At 39.1% G+C, this 19,346-nt stretch overlaps 1 protein-coding gene across 4 annotated transcripts in view; it reads left to right on the plus strand.

The window, feature by feature from the left end:
* dennd1b (DENN/MADD domain containing 1B) overlaps window positions 1–19,346 on the plus strand; it is a 180,408-nt gene that overhangs the window by 99,681 nt on the left and 61,381 nt on the right. For all 4 annotated transcript variants that reach the window (XM_058072331.1, XM_058072328.1, XM_058072329.1 and 1 more), the window contains 3 exons: window positions 7,427–7,527; window positions 13,205–13,250; window positions 16,100–16,201. In XM_058072331.1, coding sequence (XP_057928314.1) covers window positions 7,427–7,527; window positions 13,205–13,250; window positions 16,100–16,201 — 249 coding nt within the window. The remainder of the gene's footprint in view (window positions 1–7,426; window positions 7,528–13,204; window positions 13,251–16,099; window positions 16,202–19,346) is intronic.

The following is a 19,346-nucleotide window of genomic DNA, read 5'->3' on the forward strand; positions in this document are numbered from 1 at the left end:
ATCTCTCTAAATCAGGGGTCTCAAACTCAATTTACTTGGGGGCCACTGGAGCTAGGGTCTGGGTGAGACTGGGCTGCATCAGGTTTTCCAAAAAAAAAAACAAAAAAAAAAACGCATTTATCAAAAACAAAAAAATGTAAAAGTTAAGTTAAAGTTAGTTAAAGTAGCTAAGTTAAAGCATAGAGAACCTTTTTCCGACCTTCTAAATATAAAATTTTTAACATTATTAGAGCCCTCTAGACATGAAATAACCCCCATATTGTCACCTTTACACTCGTGTTACCCAATATAGTAGACATAACAAGAATAAATAAGCAAATAAATAAGATAGTCGTGCTTGTGTATGTTGCTATAAATGTGTTCCCTAGGGGAATTGAGTGGTGAGAACAATAAGAATTGATGTCGGTGGTTCAGAATTGAGTTTTAGCTCGGCATTTTTTGCTTGAAAATTTTTAATTCAGGCAAATAATAAAACAGGGCCAGGCAAAATGATCTGGTTAAAAAAAAAGGCAAATAAAGTAAAGAAACAAAAAAAGTGTTTTTATTTCTATATATCATTTATTATAATATATAATTCATTTTCTACCGCTTTTCCTCTCGAGGGTCGTGTGGGTTGCTGGAGCCTATCCCAGCTGTCTTCGGGCGAGACACATATAGACAAACAACCATTCACACTCACATTCATACCTATGGATAATTTGGAGTCGCCAATTAACCTAGCATGTTTTTGGAATGTGGGAGGAAACCGGAGTACCCGGAGAAAACCCACGCATGCACGGGGAGAACATGCAAACTCCACACAGAGATGGCCGAGGATGGAATTGAACCCTGGTCTCCTAGCTGTGAGGTCTGCGCACTAACCACTTGTTCACCGTGCCGCCCTTGAGGTGAAAATATCGAATGTTTTTGAGGACTGCAGAAATTGGTTATATCTTCTAATAGTAAACAGTTTTAGCAAAGTTTGTTGTGTATTACAGTTTTTTCTTTTTATGACTTCTTTGTTGTATTTTTTTTTTCCTACTTTCACTCCTCCTGTGTCTGTCTTCTGTTCTATAGTCCAGTTGAATGGGTCTGGAAGAACCAGTGTTCTTTCTGTCTTGGCTACAGTGCACTAAAAAGCTCTCAGGGCACAACCAAAGACCTTGACTGCTTTTTGAAGCAGGCTGTCGCTGTATAATCGCTTAGCTTCTCTCTCCCACACACACACACACACACACACACAGTGTGAGAGGGAGGCAGCCCCTCATTACCGGTCTGAGCCCTGGTCCCCGAGGACCGGACCCAGCACCTAATCCTGTATTTGTTCTTGGGGACTGTATCTGTGATTCTCCATTGAATGGAATATTAAGCACCTAGGTCTTTTGTGGAGCGTGTAAGCCATTTGGCTCCACTCATCTATTATTTATCAGCCTGGCAAATATTTTATCAGCCTTAGCCTCTTATGGCTCGCTGTCACGTGACCCCCCCCCCCCCCCAAAAAAAAAAAAAAAAACTCACTGAATGAAGAAAAAGAAAAGTGTTACATGTCCTAATTTTTCAAGTTTATTAACCAATTTGTGGTTAAAGTAGTTCAATATAAACAAGTACAGTCTATTTTGTCAATCAGCATTTATCTATAATAATTCTTGTATTATATTCCGCCGCTGTCCAGGTTTTATGCCCTAAATATGCCTCACACACACTCATAAAACACATTTAAAGTATAAAATGTATAGGTCAGAGGTGGGCCTCGTAATTCTGCCCACTCGGCATTAAACCTTTAACATCAAAACTTCAGCCAACAGAATGACTTTTAAGTGCTGTTGTGGCACGCTGGAAAAAATATCATATCAACATATGCACAATACTAATGCAAAAAAAAAAAATCCGTACATAGGCATGTTGGGTAGCTTGTGGTACTCTTTTTATATTAAAATATTATCATATTTTGCTGTGGTGTTCCATTTTTGCGTCAGAAAAGTGAACAAGAAGGACTTACGTAAGATACTCTCGATATCCAATGTTTTATAGTTAATATTGTTGCAGCTGCACTACCCAGCATGCCTTGCGGGCATTTGGAAATTGCATTTTGAAGTTATGTTCAGTGCTTAGTTGTTGTTTATTAGTCACTTAGTCGTGGTTGTTGCTTTATATGATGCGTTAGCTTGCTGTGGATATGTTGTTTCATTTCACAGGTAAGTCGTTTTGTTTTTGATGAGTGGTTAGCGCGCAGACCTCACAGCTAGGAGACCAGGGTTCAATTCCACCCTCTGCGTTTGCATGTTCTCCCCGTGCATGAGTGGGTTTTCTCTGGTTTCCTCCCACATTCCAAAAACATGCTAGGTTAATTGGCGACTCCAAATTGTCCATAGGTATGAATGTGAGTGTGAATGGTTGTTTGTCTATATGTGCCCTGTGATTGGCTGGCCACCAGTCCAGAGTGTACCCCGCCTCTCTCGCTTGAAGACAGCTTGGATAGGCTCCAGCACCCCCACGACAGTATCATTCGGATACTGTGAACATCCAGCAGCAACACAACATTTTGGCATGACTACTATTTTGATGAAAAATATACTGAACCGGGGCTGCACAGCGGTCGAGTGGTTGGTGTGTAGACCTTACAGCTAGTGAGACCAGGGTTCAATTCCACTCTCGGCCATCTCTGTGTGGAGTTTGCATGTTCTCCCCGTGCATGCGTGGGTTTTCTCCGGGTACTCCGGTTTCCTCCCACATTCCAAAAACATGCTAGGTTAATTGGCGACTCCAAATTGTCCATAGGTATGAATGTGAGTGTGAATGGTTGTTTGTCTATATGTGCCCTGTGATTGGTTGGTGACCAGTTCAGGGTGTACCCGAAGACAGGGTTGGGATAGGTTCCAGCACCCCAGCGACCCTTGTGAGGATAAGCAGTAGAAAGTGAATGAATGACGATGAATGAGATGTGTTTTCAGGAAGAAACAAAAGACCAAACATCTTTTTTTTAATAAGTTCCATTTATAGAATCAAACATGCCCTTTACACCCGGCCTTCCTACTGAGGTGACGTATGGCAAATTCTCTTTGGAGACAAATGAAATAATTCAAAATCATTATCTCAGTGTCAGTAACATCCTCCTCCATTCTCAGGTAACTCCCTCCAACCATCCAAGTGGGTGTGAGGAGGAGGAGGAGGAGGAAGAAGAAGAGTGAGAGACTCCTCTTTTTCCCTTTCAACCTGCGAATAAATCACGCCAGTTGGGGGGCTCACCTTGAGGCCTGGTTGGAGATAATTGGAGTTGGTTAGCGAGGTGTTCTGTGCCATTACCTCCTGGTACCGGTGAATGGCTAGGGCTTGTCTTGCACTCCCAGAGGAGGAATACAGTCTCCTGTTGGATCTCCACTTAGAGTGTGTGTATATGTGTGTGTGTATATACCCGCAGTCAGACTGCTGACCTCTCGTCATCACAAATTAATAGCCCTTTATCATCACTTTGGAGGAAAAAAAAAAAAAAAGTGATGATTTTGATAGCAACTCCTCCACTTTCCCACATTAATATTCATCTCGCGGAATTAACAAAAGAAGCCAAAACTGTTTGCGAGGGATTTTTCATCCTGACAGGAGCATTGCGTGGCATTGTTGTGGTGTTTTGCATCTGAAGACGGCAGGCGGAAAGAAAAAATATGCATATTCAGATACACGGAGCAAGACACCAATTAAATGTTGATTAAGTCTTTAACTATTGTGGGACTGGGCTGGATGAGAGATTGTACGGAGACAACAAATAAAATGTTTTTTTTTTTTTTTTTTTTTTCCCAGTCGATAGGAAAAATGAATGCAGTTAAAACAAACATGCAAGGAGGGAGACACATTCAAACACACACACACACACACACACTCGGCTTCTCAGATATGCGGGTTTGATGTGAAGTTGCATTGCAAGGAGCGGAGGACGAGAAGGAGGAAGAGGGAGTGGGGGGTACACTTTATCTGGCAACGGTGGTTTTGGCTTTTGGCCGGTCAATTGTGACACTTTGTGTGTCAGTGAGCAGAGGGCCTCCTGGTAGATATGTGTGTATGTGTGTGTGTGTGTGTGTGTGTGTGTCCGCTTCACACATTGACTGTGAAGCCGTAGCAGTATAACAGCGGCTGCTGCTCCGGGGGTCCCGGTGGTATTGGCCCAGCCCGCAGTCTCTCTTGGCTAACTCATGTTTCATTCTTTGGCAATTTGCCCTAATGAAGTCCCGCAGGAGCCCCCTCAGACCTCTGTTCTCTTTCCATATTTAATCATGTTATTTTAATCTGGGGGATGAGCTAACGCCTCGTTCCCCCTGCCGTGTGTGCATGTGTGCATGTGTGCATGTACGTGTGTGTGTGCTGCAGGTCATTACTTGGTTTTCATGAGACGCTGTGTCAAGTGTGTGGGGGGGTGAGGGGTGCTCTAAGACAATGGCAGACGATTTTAATTTTATGTGCGCTGTTGGTTGTTTGACTGCGTCGTGGGCTTGAGCGCCTTTGAAAAGCAATGTCATCTTCATTTGATTGCACCTCATTATATGTTAAAAAAGAGGTTAATTATGACACTTTTTTCCCTTTTTTTTTGTTATCCCGGCTTTTTGCTTATTTTTGATTTTTATGACAAACGGCAGACGTGCTTTGTGCTGTTATTGTTTTTGTGATACTGAGCACATCCAGTGTCCTAAAGGGCTACAATGAAAAGAAAGACTACCACTCAAGAATTAAAGGCATACAATTCTGATAGGGAAATCCTAATGACAAGAATAAAAGTGAAATATTATTATTATTATTTTTTTTTTTAATTTTATTTGGGCAAATGTATGAAACATTACAGTGCATTTCTTACATCAATCAAAATATAATTTTCCATTATTTACATTTGTATTCAACTATCTGATCACAAGTACAAAAGGAGTCGGCTGAAGCTGAAGCAAAAGCAAGTGCCTACCCCTTTTTGCAAGATATTATCATGTTCTTGTTTTTCCGTTATTATTATCATTGTAATATTATTATTGTCATTATCATTATCATTATTGTTATAATCTTGTCATTATTACCATTATTATTGTTATTATTATCAGCATTATTATAATCGTCATTAATATTACCATTTTCATCATTATAGTTGTAACAATTTTTGGATTTTAAATTTTTTTTATTATTAATTATTTAATTTTACAGACTTCATTGCTTCTTATGAGCGAATAAATATTGTGAGAATAAAGCCATAAAGACTTGACACAATAAATTGATGACTTTATTCTCATAACTAGCGATGTCCGATATTGGATTTTTGGCCCAAAACCGATATGACCGATATGGTTAACTCTAAATTTCTGATACCGATATGTGTAATGTCGTGGAATCAACACACATGTTGTATACTGCTTTTTTAAAAATTGGTTTTCATAATCGGGGGGGAAAAAATCTGATACCGATATCGACTGATTTTTATGCCGATTATTATCATTGTCTGATACCGATATGTGTAACGTGGTGGAATCAACACACATGTTGTATCATGCATTTAAAAAAAAAATCTTTTTCATAATCGGGGGGAAAAAAATCTGATACCAATATCGACTGATTTTTATGCCGATTATTATCATTTTCCGATACCCATATGTGTAATGTCGTGGAATCAACACACATGTTGTATAATGCTTTTTTTAAAATTGGTTTTCATAATCGGGGGAAAAAAATCTGATACCAATATCGACTGATTTTTATGCCGATTATTATCATTGTCCGATACCGATATGTGTAACGTGGTGGAATCAACACACATGTTGTATAATGCTTTTTTAAAAAAATCGGTTTTCATAATCGGGAGAAAAAAATCTGATACCCATAGCGACTGATTTTTATGCCGATTATTATCATTTTTATAATTTATTTTTCTGGAAAAAAAGTAACTCTCACAGACTAAGATTTCTAAGCGGCCTTAGTTTAAAAGTGTCAACAACACACACAGTCATCATCTGACATAAAAAATCACACATTTATCATTTTAAAAATAAATCTTAATAGAGGAGTCAGCTGGATGTGCAATTTTAGCAAACGTCAGTCTTTCTTCATGTCAGCTTCGGTGGTACTTTTTTATATCTCCTTTTTTTGGTTTCCATCATTTTGCTGCAAAGGTTCAAAACAGGCTGCTGCCAACCGCTTGATCGGGTCGTGCAAGAACTGTATCGCCCAAAAATATTTGTTTAGCTCAGTTTTGATTGACACCATGAGAGAGGTATTAGTTAAACAATGTGCTTAACTTTCCTCTTGTGTTAGCTTTCTGGTATCACCTCTTATGTTAACGGGTCGGTTTTGACCCATGTATTTAATTAGCTATATTAAAATTTAATTTAATTTAATTTAATTTAATTTAATTTAATTTAATTTAATTTAATTTAATTTAATTTAATTTAATTTAATTTAATTTAATTTAATTTAATTTAATTTAATTTAATTTAATTCTCATCTCTTGGTTACCTTCTTAGGCTTCCTCATCCATTAAAATGTTGGTTTTAATACTTCTGGTGTGGGCTTGTAGGCCTTTTTTTGGTCACTATACCCCTCGATTTCAATTTCCAAAAATGGTCAAATAAACCTCAAAAGAATCATATTCATAAATTGAAGGTTCTTTTCTTACCTGACTATTGCTGAGGGATATAGAACAGCTTCCTTGATATGCCTTGATATGAAAGTTAATAGTTATCCTCCCTATCTGTGTGGAAGTGGTAAGTTTTTGGCTTTTTAAAGTTTAAAGGAAATAACTTGGAGGCTACCGTTTTAGGTCGCTAGCTCTCTAGTTTGCGAGTTAGCACGTGTCTCAAGACCCTGCGGTTGCGCAATATGTTGTAAATAAAAAGAGTATAAATGTGACTATAGTCGTGTTTTGTCATGTCTACAGGGCTCTAATAATGCTTTGTTCATTTTAATCTGAAAAAAATAATTTGTCTACCCACCAACTATATGTGGTTTCTTAAGTTTTTATTATTTGCTGTTTTATTATTATTATTATATTTATTTATTTATTACTGATTGGTTGATTTTCTTTATTCTTGATTTATTTATTTATTTTTAATCTTATTTTGTGTAGAACCAGACCATTTTAAAATGTAGTATTTTTTTGTTTTTATTTTGTTGAAATAGAGTTTCCTGACAAAGTCAAAAAGCCTTGATGCAATAAACAAATGTTATGTGATTATTTTTATGCATTAAAATGTAAAACGGGTCAATGCCGACCCTAACGAAAGAGGAAGGTTAAATGTTGTGCTTGTTTGCAAAGAGCAATTCTAACAACCACAATAATGAACATTAAGTGCGTACCTCTTTGTTGGCAACTAATGGAAAAGGCGAAAAAAGAAGTACAATGGTAAAGGGTGTATTTACTGTTCATACTTTCCGTTATTGTGTGCTCTTTCGATTCATTTACGTGTTGTCCTCTCTCACTTTCCAGTTAACTGCATGTGTCCACGGTGCAGCTGCTTTGCTCTTTCCAATGTACTGGCAGCATATCTTCATCCCTGTGCTGCCCCCGCATCTTCTGGACTACTGCTGGTACGTCTCGTGTCACCTCCACACAAGCATACAGAACATAACATACAGTGCGGATCACCTTTGTTCCACTACTCGTGGTGGTAAAATTATCCTCAGCATCCACCACCCATACATAAAATCTATGCACGGCAATTTCATTCATTCATTCATTTTCTACTGCTTTTCCACACGAGGGTCAAACAACCATTCACACTCACATTCATACCTATGGACAATTTGGAGTCGCCAATTAACCTAGCATGTTTTTGGAATGTGGGAGGAAACCGGAGTACCCGGAGAAAACCCACGCATGCACGGGGAGAACATGCAAACTCCACACAGAGATGGCCGAGGGTGGAATTGAACCCTGGTCTCCTAGCTGTGAGGTCTGCGCGCTAACCACTCGACCGGCACGGCAATTTATTTGTGTAATTTTCAACAAATATGTTTAGAACTAGGCACGGCGGTCAAGTGGTTAGCGCGCAGACCTCACAGCTAGGAGACCAGGGTTCAATTCCACCCTCGGCCATCTCTGTGTCCTCAACAGTTTAATGGAAAGAAATGTAGATTGGAATGCAAAAAAAAAATGCATCTTCAGTGATATATTGCAGCCAAGGGCTTTGTAGGACTTCAAGAGGTTTGCCACCAGCTGCTTATAATTATCCAAGAAGTCAATTTCTGCTACCGTTCATGATATTTCTCTACATGCATCCACTTTCAAGAGAGATTTCTGCAAATAAAAATCAAAATTTTATGTTCAACCTCTATACATATTAAAATGAATGTATTGGAATGTGGCAGCACGGCGGTGGATTGGTTAGCGCATAGACTTCACAGCTAGGAGACCAGGGTTCAATTCCAATTGTCCATAGGTATGAATGTGAGTGTGAATGGTTGTTTGTCTATATGTGCCCTGTGATTGGCTGGCCACCAGTCCAGGGTGTACCCCGCTTCTCGCCCGAAGACAGCTTGGATAGGCTCCAGCACCCTCCGCGACCCTCGTGAGGAAAAGCGGTAGAAAATGAATGAATGAATACCCTTTTTGCATTATTTTGCATGCATTTCCTCTTTTGACCCAATATTGTTTCTGGGAAACTATAGCCAATCTGCACTTTTGACTTACTTTTTCTTTATTTGTGACCTAAACCAAGAAAAATCTCACTTAGTTGGTTCCGGAAGCATTTTGCTTGTAGACCGGTGTAATTTATTTAATTAATTGTGTTAATTAATTGTGTTTTTTCTAGCATAATTAACACATACACATGATGGCAAGCCATGTCTCTATGGCGAGATGCATTCATGGACACTCGGAACATCGCAACATCTTTATTATGCGTGTATGTGTGGTCTAAATGAACAAAAATACCAAGAAAAACAATAAGTGGATATTCTTAGCGGTCACGGTGTAACAATTTGCTCGGAAATCGCTGAAAATTCACTCAAAACATTTGAATTCAACTTGTGTGTCTTTGAACGCAACTCCTTTTTGCTCATAACTGTTAAAGTGTGATTCAAATATTCTAATAATACATTTAATTGGTAAGCACCTTTGTAAAATCCCAAGGACACTGCACATGATACAGATAAAACAACAAAGGATAAAACAACATAAACAAGTCAGAGGGAGTATGAAAATTTGAACAGATGATTTTTTAGTCTGGATATGAAAATGTGGAGTGCTGCTATTAAAGAAACCAGGGTTAGTTAAATAGTCGTGTGCCATATCCTAACTTGATTAAAATTTAAAGTTAATATGGCACTGTTAATATATACAAATATATATAATCCTCCGTAGTCATTTATCTTTCTTTTAATAAAATACTGCAAAAATGGGCATATTTCCGATATATTGTGACATGATTAATTGTGATTAATTAATTTGAAAACGGTGATTAATATATATATATATATATATATATATATATATATATATATATATATATATATATATATATATATATATATATATATATATATATATATATATATATATATATATATATATATATATATATAATAGCATTATTATGAAGATACCGGCTTTTGAATAATAATAATAATAATATTGCTGTAGCTTGGTTAATATCCAAGTCAATTATATAAATGGAACACTGTTGTGAAGGCTATGCCATCAAAATAAGTTAATAAGTTAATAATTTTTTAAATGTCCGTTATTAGCTAGCTCATAATAACTCACTTTCTCCACACTAGATGGCACAGAAAAGGGGAAGAAATATGTGTTCATTTTTTCACACAAGGATTGTGAATGATGGGCAAAATAATAATAATAATAATAATATATGGTATTATATATTATTTATTATATTTGTATTTATTATATTTGTATTTATTATATTTGTATTTATTATATTTTATTATTATTATATAATAATAATAATATATTTTATTATTATTATTATTATTATTATTATTATTATTATTATTATTATTATTATTATTATTATTATTATTATTATTATTATTCAACGATGGTAAAGGGCTGGACATCCATCATTTGCTCTTCTCAAACGTCGCTTCCATAGGAACAAGCCCCGGGCCCTGGGCCTTGTAGCGATGTTAGCGATGGAGCTCAAGGGGATAATGCTATCATAATTATGGTGCATTCCTAGTTATCGGACCAACGCAGGACCAAAAAAAAAATGAATGTTTGGGAAACACTGAGGCACAACAGAAGAACGAGAACATCTAACATCTCATCCTCACATCTGCATCGGCCAAATGCAAACGCACACATTTCATCTGCCTTCTTCTACATGGTGCTCACAACCTCAACGTGAGGGACACATCTGCTTTTGGAAGCTCTTCATCACCGCCTGTAAAATGTGATTTTCAACACTCTGTGAAGGCTCAGCAGCAGTTGATTCAATCATAGGCTTGTCATCCAAGCACTGATTACTGAAATTATATTTTTGTTATATGATGACGGCATGTGTCTGTGTTTCTGGATATGCTGGTGTGCATATTTGTTGATGGACGGGATAGTCCATTAGTCACATTACACACAGCTACTGGCCTGCCTTGTGTTGTGTTGTGTTCGGGTGATTAGTAGCCGACAGCTCGTTGTTATTACTCAGTTATTCAACATGTATAAAGTATAAACGCAGGGTCTATTAACATTGTTCAATTGTATTTTTTTCTTTTCTTTTCTTCTATAACTTTACTGGTCGATGACAAGAAACATATTGGATGTATATTTTATCAAGTCTTTCAAATGAAACAAAGCAATGGAGGTGGAATAATGAAGCCAACGCTGTTGATGTGTGAATTAAAACAGACATCACTGAATTTCCAGCGCATGATAAATTATGAATTGTAAAATATCTGCTGTATTATTATGAATTCTTACAGTCTTTGAAGTCGGCGGAGTTCCGTTTTAGAAATAAACACAGTCATACATGCTTTCCCAAGTTGCGATACAGTGCAACCTCGCTTTTCTTCATTAATTTCAGCCAAAACGTATGATAACTGAATAAATTTTTCCCATAAGAAATAATGTAAATACAAATAATTTGTGCAGACAACTAAAAATATGACCACAAAGTAAACATTAGATAGAGAATGATTATAGTTTTACATGCAGGAATTGAAGCAAAATGCATAAAACATATTTATGATGAGCAGGCCACACAGCTAGGACACCCGGGTTCGATTCCCCGCACGGGCATCTCTGTGTGGAGTTTGCATGTTCTCCCCGTGCATGCGTGGGTTTTCTCCGGGTACTCCGGTTTCCTCCCACATTCCAAAAACATGCTAGGTTAATTAGCGACTCCAAATTGTCCATAGGTATGAATGTGAGTGTGAATGGTTGTTTGTCTATATGTGCCCTGTGATTGGCTGGCCACCAGTCCAGGGTGTACTCCGGAGCTAACCCAACAAGGAATTGGTGCCAAAAATCACCAACCTCATTCAAACTGAGTCAACGCAGACTAGCAGCTTACTCTAGCTCATTGACGACGCATGCGTTAGCCAACGGCAACGCCCAAGTCACAGATTTTATGTTACAGGTACCTCCACTACAGGGTGTATCAAAAAAAAAAAAAAGACTCTCTAAAAAGTAGCCACTAAAGTTACAACAGAATATTTTCACAAACTTTCTGTATTAGCATATGTTGCGTTTAGTCCATACCAAAATTTCTTGCATAAATGCAGGCCTGAATGAACAAATACATGTTTTCTGGTGGATTAAAAAAAAAAATCATTCCGTATGTGTATATATAATTTTAAGAAAAACTACATAATATGTATCATTATCGGGATATAAACCTGCCTAAATGTACTGCAAAAAAGGTCAGTAAGGATAATTCATAATGCCGCCTACAGAGAACATACTAACTCCTTATTTCTAAAATCACAAATACTTGCTGATATAGTTCATCTTCAAACAGCTAAAATAATGCATAAGGCTAAAAATAACCAATTAGCTAAAAATGTCATCCAATACTTCTCTACAAGAGAGGAGAAATATGATCTCAGGGAAGAAGTACATTTGAAACACTTCTATGCTAGGACTACGTTAAAAAGCCATAGCATTTCAGTATGTGGAATCAAACTATGGAATGGATTGAGTAAGGAAATCAAACAATGCACAACGATGAGCCAATTCAAGAAACAATACAAGCAGTTGATGTTTGCTAAATACAAGGATGAAGAGTCTTGAACCAGTCATGATGTGCTATATATATCACTATATTGACACTTACTATGGTACACATTATGTCATTGGATGCTCATATCACCTTGTACTTCGGTACGAGGTACATTATTTTAAAAAAAAAAAAAGAAAAAACCTTAAACTGTATTATGGAAAGCAGGAAGTGAACAAATGTAACAGTTGCTGATTGTAAAAGTACCACATTATGTCATTGGATGGTCATATCACCTCCGACTTTGGTATGGGACAAAAATAAAAAATTATACAAAACATTTAAAAACTAAAAAAAAATTAATAAAAATTAATAAAATAATAAATAAAATAAATTTGCTAAATACAAGGATGAAGAGTCTTGAACCAGTCATGATGTGTCTGATGTACGAAGTACATTATTTAAAAAAAAAAAAAAACTTAAACTGTATTATGGAAAGCAGGAAGTGAACAAATGTAACAGTTACTGATTGTAAAAGTACCAGATGGAGGGGTAGGATTTAATAAGCTTTGCTTCTTCCTACTCCTTTTGGACATGTGGAACTGTGAACTGATTATGTGATGCATTCAATTGTAAACTAATGCATGTTCAAATGAAATAAAACCATAACCATTATATCAGAATATATACAGTATTTTTGCCCATATTGCACAGCACTAATAAATATGCACTGCAACGCCTCATCAAAGCATGACTTGCTGTGCTTATTAGGAGGAAGAAAGGGTACAAATATAGAGTTGTTTATTGTTCTGTGTGCATTCCATGAACTAATATGAATGCTCGATTCCATCGACTACTTTGTTGTGGGTACAGTTTGGCATTCCGAAAACCGAGACATGTTCTTAGCAATGCTTTTTTTTTTTTTTTGACAAAAACCGACTCATGCAAAATCCAAGCATATCTACGCTTTCGATAGCTTACACTGATTCCTTTTCATAAATACACTGTTTTAAAAAATGTATAATGTGCAAAAGTTACTTGAATACCACCGATGTCAAGTCCTCACATATTTGTTTTCCCTTTTCCATCTGCAGTGCCCCCATGCCATACTTTGTGGGAGTTCATCTTAGTCTGCTGGAGGTATGTTTGTTAATCTTTCAAAAAACGGTGCATGCAGATATTTATGCATCATTATGTGTATGCAGAATTGTGCACTATGTACAGCTGGGGGAAAAAAAAAAAGTTTGCACCAAATATACAGTACTGTATGTAATGAGCTCCTGGTTTCATGTTAGTGGATTTGCTTTAAAAAAAAAATATGTAAATGAAGTAAGAATGAGATTACATTGGTACGTATATATATGATAGGTGTCTTCCTCATTCTTTAACGCTGTGTTCGTTCTGGTACAAAAGAAAATAAAGTTTACGTAGCGCACTAATTGAAAAGAAAATCTGGACAGAATGTTGTCCCTCTGTGTGTCTTGTGCCGGTTCTGTTTTTTTTTTTTGTTTTTTTTTTCCCCGAAAGTACAAAAGAGAAAGGAAAGGCACCTGCAAACAAAGAGATTTCCCCCTCCATTGTGGAAAAGCTTTGTGTTTGGTGGGGCAAGCCGTCACCATGGCTGTTGTCTGTGAGCGCATGTTGTAAGCATGTGCACGGCTGCACTTGTGTTAATATGTGTGTGTGTGTGTGTGTGTGTACGCGTGTGTGTGATATGTGTCTGACAGTTGTGGCGGTGGCAGTATTTATCACACTCTGCATCTGTGACAGACCCCCCCTTTCTTGCCACTCCATAATTAGTCCAGATCAACATGTGAGCCTCCGTTGCACAGGCTGTCACCAAAGTGACAAACTAGAAATTCACACACTATGCTTCCCCCCCCACACACACACACACACCCCACCAAACTCACACACATGCAAGCACACACACCTGCCCCGTATCGTGCATCACACTGAAATAATTGTTGCGTTTGTCGCCATCAGGATGCATGCAGTGTAGAAGCAGCATCACTGAGTTGTTGTTGATGCATGAGGTTCTGGTGCTGCTGAGGAGAATGAACAATTCAAATATTCTATCTCACTGCCATCCTTTATGCGCTCAATATGTGTGTGTGTGTGTGTTGCAGTCGTTCTGATAGCAACTACATGTAATTTTTCATTGTTAAGAGTCAGTGTGTATGACTGCAGTATTTCAATTTAGCTGCCGTTTTCTCTACCTTATGTAGCTTCGGCAGAATTAAAGCCGTATCTAAACCATAACCTAAATGAATATGTGTGTAATCTTAACATTGGCGGTGCAACGATACACAAAATTCAGTTTGATATGTTTTCGTTACAGAAAAAAATGACCTGGCGGTTTTTAATTCGAATTTTATTGAAATAGACAAACCTGCACGGTGGAAAAGTGGTTGGTATGCATGCCACACAGCTAGGAGACCCACGTTCGATTCCACTCTTGGCCATCTCTGTGTGGAGTTTGCATGTTCTCCCCGTGCATGCGTGGGTTTTCTCCGGGTACTCCGGTTTCCTCCCACATTCCAAAAAACATGCTAGGTTAATTAGCGACTCCAAATTGTCCATAGGTATGAATGTGAGTGTGAATGGTTGTTTGTCTATATGTGCCCTGTGATTGGCAGTCCAGGGTGTACCCCGCCTCTCGCCCAAAAGACAGCTGGGATGGGCTCCAGCACCCCCTGCGACCCTCGTAAGGAAAAAGCGGTATAAAATGAATGAATGAATGAACCTTCTAAATACAGTTTCTAACATTATTAGAGCCCTCTGGACTTGAACTAACACCCCTATAGCCACCTTTAAAACCTGTGAAACAGCAATTGCGTGAAAAGTGTACAGCTGGGATGGGCTCCAGCACCCCCGCGACCCTTGTGAGGAAAAAGTGGTAGAAAATGAATGAATGAATGAATAAAGGCCCCAGGGTTCAATTCCACCCTCAGCCATCTCTGTGTGGAGTTTGCATGTTCTCCCCAGTGCATGCGTGGGTTTTCTCCGGGTACTCCGGTTTCCTCCCACATTCCAAAAACATGCTAGGTTAATTGGCGACTCCAAATTGTCCATAGGTATGAATGTGAGTGTGAATGGTTGTTTGTCTATATGTGCCCTGTGATTGGCTGGCAACCAGTCCAGGTTGTACCCCGCCTCTCGCCCAAAAGACAGCTGGGATGGGCTCCAGCACCCCCGCGACCCTTGTAAGGAAAAAGCGGTATAAAATGAATGAATGAATGAACCTTTTAAATACAGTTTCTAACATTATTAGAGCCCTCTGGACTTGAACTAACACCCCTATAGCCACCTTTAAAATTTGTGAAACAGCAATTGTGTGAAAAGTGTACAGCTGGGATGGGCTCCAGCACCCCCCGCGACCCTTGTGAGGAAAAAGCGATAGAAAATGAATGAATGAATGAATGAATAAAGGCCCCAGGGTTCAATTCCACCCTCAGCCATTTCTGTGTGGAGTTTCCATGTTCTCCCCAGTGCGTGCGTGGATTTTCTCCGAGTACTCCAGTTTCCTCCCACATTCCAAAAACATGCTAGGTTAATTAGCGACTCCAAATTGTCCATAGGTATGAATGTGAGTGTGAATGGTTGTTTGTCTATATGTGCCCTGTGATTGGCTGGCCACCAGTCCATGGTGTACCCCGCCTCTTGCCCGAAGATAGCTGGGATAGGCTCCAGCACCCCCCGCGACCCTCATGAGGAAAAGCGGTAGAAAATGAAAGGAAATAATAAGATCATCAAATGGTTTGTCTGGTATCAGGTCAGTATCATGCTTTTGCGTGCCAGTATCAGCCAGTATAACCTATAATGACAATATCAGTCAATTACGGGACATTTCATTTGTACGCTATGTTTCCCTACATGAGCATTTACTAACTGAGTCCAGTTAGTAAATGACAATGGAAAAAAAGGTTGCACACTAAATTCAAGTGGAAAAAACGGTCTTTGTGATACTGGAAGTTTTCTTATTGTAGAGAGTACGCAGTCGATCTCTGGAGGATGTGGTCATCCTGAATGTGGACACCAACACACTGGAGAGTCCCTTTGACGATCTGCACAACCTTCCCAGTGACGTGGTGAGACACACACACACACACACACACACACACACACAGTGACAGTCGTGTTTTTGTGTTAGATATTTTGTGTGATTGACTAATTGTGTGTGATTAATTTATATAGTAGTGATTCATAATTTGGGTAGAAAAAACATTATTTCACTAAACACAATACTTCCTCAGAATAGAAATAGAAATTAAATTAATTTGAATTTTTTAGGGACTGCACGGCGAACGAGTGGTTAGCGTGCAAACCCGAAGTTCAACCCAAAGTTTTTTCTATCATCAACCATCCAGCCGGTGACTTCCTTATATGGGCATGCCCAGCTGTTAGATGTACAAGCTATATAAATTCTTGGAAATCCAAGAAAATACAGCTGGAATAGATGCAGATTCTGGAAGATCTAGAAAACTTTCTGTGCTGGTGTGTAGCTGCTCTATAGAAGTCCACAGCTCAATACAAATGAGCATAATGGTTCCCCTTTAAACATTTAATAATATACATATAGGCTGCGAGTGGTTAGTGTGCAGGCCTCACAGCTAGGAGACCCGAGTTCAATTCCAACCTCGGCCATCTCTGTGTGGAGTTTGCATGTTCTCCCCATGTATGAGTGTATGGGTTTTCTCCGGGTACTCCGGTTTCCTCCCACATTCCAAAAAACATGCTAGGTTAATTAGCGACTCCAAATTGTCCATAGGTATGAATGTGAGTGTGAATGGTTGTTTGTCTATATGTGCCCTGTGATTGGCTGGCCACCACTCAAGGGTGTACCCCGCCTCTCGCCCGAAGACAGCTGGCATAGGCTCCAGCACCCCTCGTGACCCTAGTGAGGATAAGCGGTAGAAAATGGATGAATGAATGAATGAGTTGTCCTCCTGTTTTGTGTGGAAGTGGTAACTTTTTGGCTTCTTATTTTGTCTTTCCCCACCCTTGGCCATTTCTGTGTGGAGTTTGCATGTTCTCCCTGTGCATGCGTGGGTTTTCTCCGGGTACTCCGGTTTCCTCCCACATTCCAAAAACATGCTAGGTTAATTGGCGACTCCAAATTGTCCATAGGTATGAATGTGAGTGTGAATGGTTGTTTGTCTATATGTGCCCTGTGATTGGCTGGCCACCACTCCAGGGTGTACCACGCCTCTTGCCCGAAGACAGCTGGGATAGGCTCTTGAATGAATGCACGGCGAACAAGTGGTTAGCGCGCAGACCCGAGTTCAACCCAAAGTTTTTTCTAACATCAACCATCCAGCCAGCGACTTCCTTATATGGGCATGCCCAGCTGTTGGTTGTACAAGCTGAGTGGGCGTGCCCGGTGAAAAAAATTCTTGGAAATCCAAGAAAATACAGCTGGAATAGGTGCAGATTCTGGAAGATCTAGAAAACTTTCTGTGCTGGTGTAGCTGCTCTATAGGAGTCCACAGCTCAATACAAATGAGCATAACAGGTCCCCTTTAAACATTTAATAATATCCATATAGGCTGCACGGCGGGCAAGTGGTTAGCGTGCAGAACTTACAGCGAGGAGACCTGAGTTCAATTCCACACACACACACACACCTACCTACCTTTTACTGACTTTCTGTATTCCTTTCTGGTCTCCTAACAACAATGAGGTAAAGTAAAACCTCAGTCTTCCACCGTCTCATATACTGACTTATTCATAGAGCCAACCTCATCATCCTATACAGTTCTGTCCCTCTCCCCGCATCATTAATGACTGCAGTACTGGCCCCTCGGTTTGCAGCTGTCTTAAGTAAACTCCCGTTGCGCTGCACAATGCTTGAAGGCGAACATCATTCCCTGACCATCAGAGACTTGTGAGAAAACGTGCAACTCTCCTCCCTTCATCTCCATCCATTCTTATCATTATTTCACCAAGTCGTGTCTTGTTGCCTGCCCACTGGCACGTTTCTAAGAGCAAGGGATAGAAGGAAAGGGAGGAGGAGGCAAGGGGAGAAAGAAAAGGCAGTGACGGCTGATTTTCGAAGGGGGGGAGAGAGTAGGAAGAAGGGGGCCAATTACCGGTGTGGGCAGTGAAGCCACCTGCCAGCGCGTTGTCTCTTTAATTAATGGAGCAATGATGCTGCAGAGATGCTTCCTGTAACAGTGACCGGCGTCAGGGTCACTCACACATTTACACATACTCACACACAGTCATGCACACACACACACACATACACACACACACACACACACAAGCTTGTCTTCCCTTGTCTCTGTTGATGCAGGATTGTTTGTTTAGCTGTTTTCAGACCGCGTGTATTAAAGCTCCACTGTGAGGCGCGGGAGCCCCCACTGAGCTTGCAGACACGCTATTATCCACACCGCTAACACTATAGACTCTATGGCCAGAGCGTCTGTATATAATTCAATAGACTACCCGGCTGATGACACACCACAGAACTCCGTCAGAACGCCCACCTTTTTGAGGACTTATCAATTTACTACCAGTGAATACCTGCTTACTTAATAGGATGGAATGCAATTTCATGTAGGGCACCTTGCTTTTGTCTGTGTCACACACACATTTTGCATTACTATTTTAAAAAAAAACATTTTTTTTTGCAAGTTTACTCCCTTGGGAACAGTCCCGAAGTTTTTTGGAACAGAGAGAGAAAGCTTGTACATGTTTGTTAGGTTGATTCCTTCTTGCTCTTCAATTTCGTGTCACATGCGACTGTTTTGAAAGTCTATATTTAATCTTTCAAACTAAAAAAAAAGTATGTAGGATATAAATATGTAGGTTATGTAGGTGATGATGCCACTCCACAATAGAAAAGGTCATGTTTGGTGCAGTTTTAAGCTAAAAAAAAACACTGAAATACATGCTCTGCAGCTACCAGGAAGTGAAAAGGCATATTGGGGTATTGAGATGAGACACACACACACACACACGTTGTTCAGTTGCAAATGTGAAAACTGTAAATAGTTCACGGTCGCATACAACGGCTTTGAAAGTCCATCTTTAAGCCTTTCAAACTAAAAAAAAAGTATGTAGGATATAAATATGTAGGTTATGTAGGTGATGATGCCATTCCACAATAGAAAATGTCATGTTTGGTGCAGTTTTAAGCTGAAAAAACACTAAAATACATGCTCTGGAGCTACCAGGAAGTGAAAAGGCATATTGGGGTATTGCGATGATTATGCATTGCAGGGAAATTTT

Source organism: Doryrhamphus excisus, chromosome 5 (assembly GCF_030265055.1).
Source record: "Doryrhamphus excisus isolate RoL2022-K1 chromosome 5, RoL_Dexc_1.0, whole genome shotgun sequence".
In the NCBI taxonomy this organism is placed as follows: domain Eukaryota; kingdom Metazoa; phylum Chordata; class Actinopteri; order Syngnathiformes; family Syngnathidae; genus Doryrhamphus; species Doryrhamphus excisus.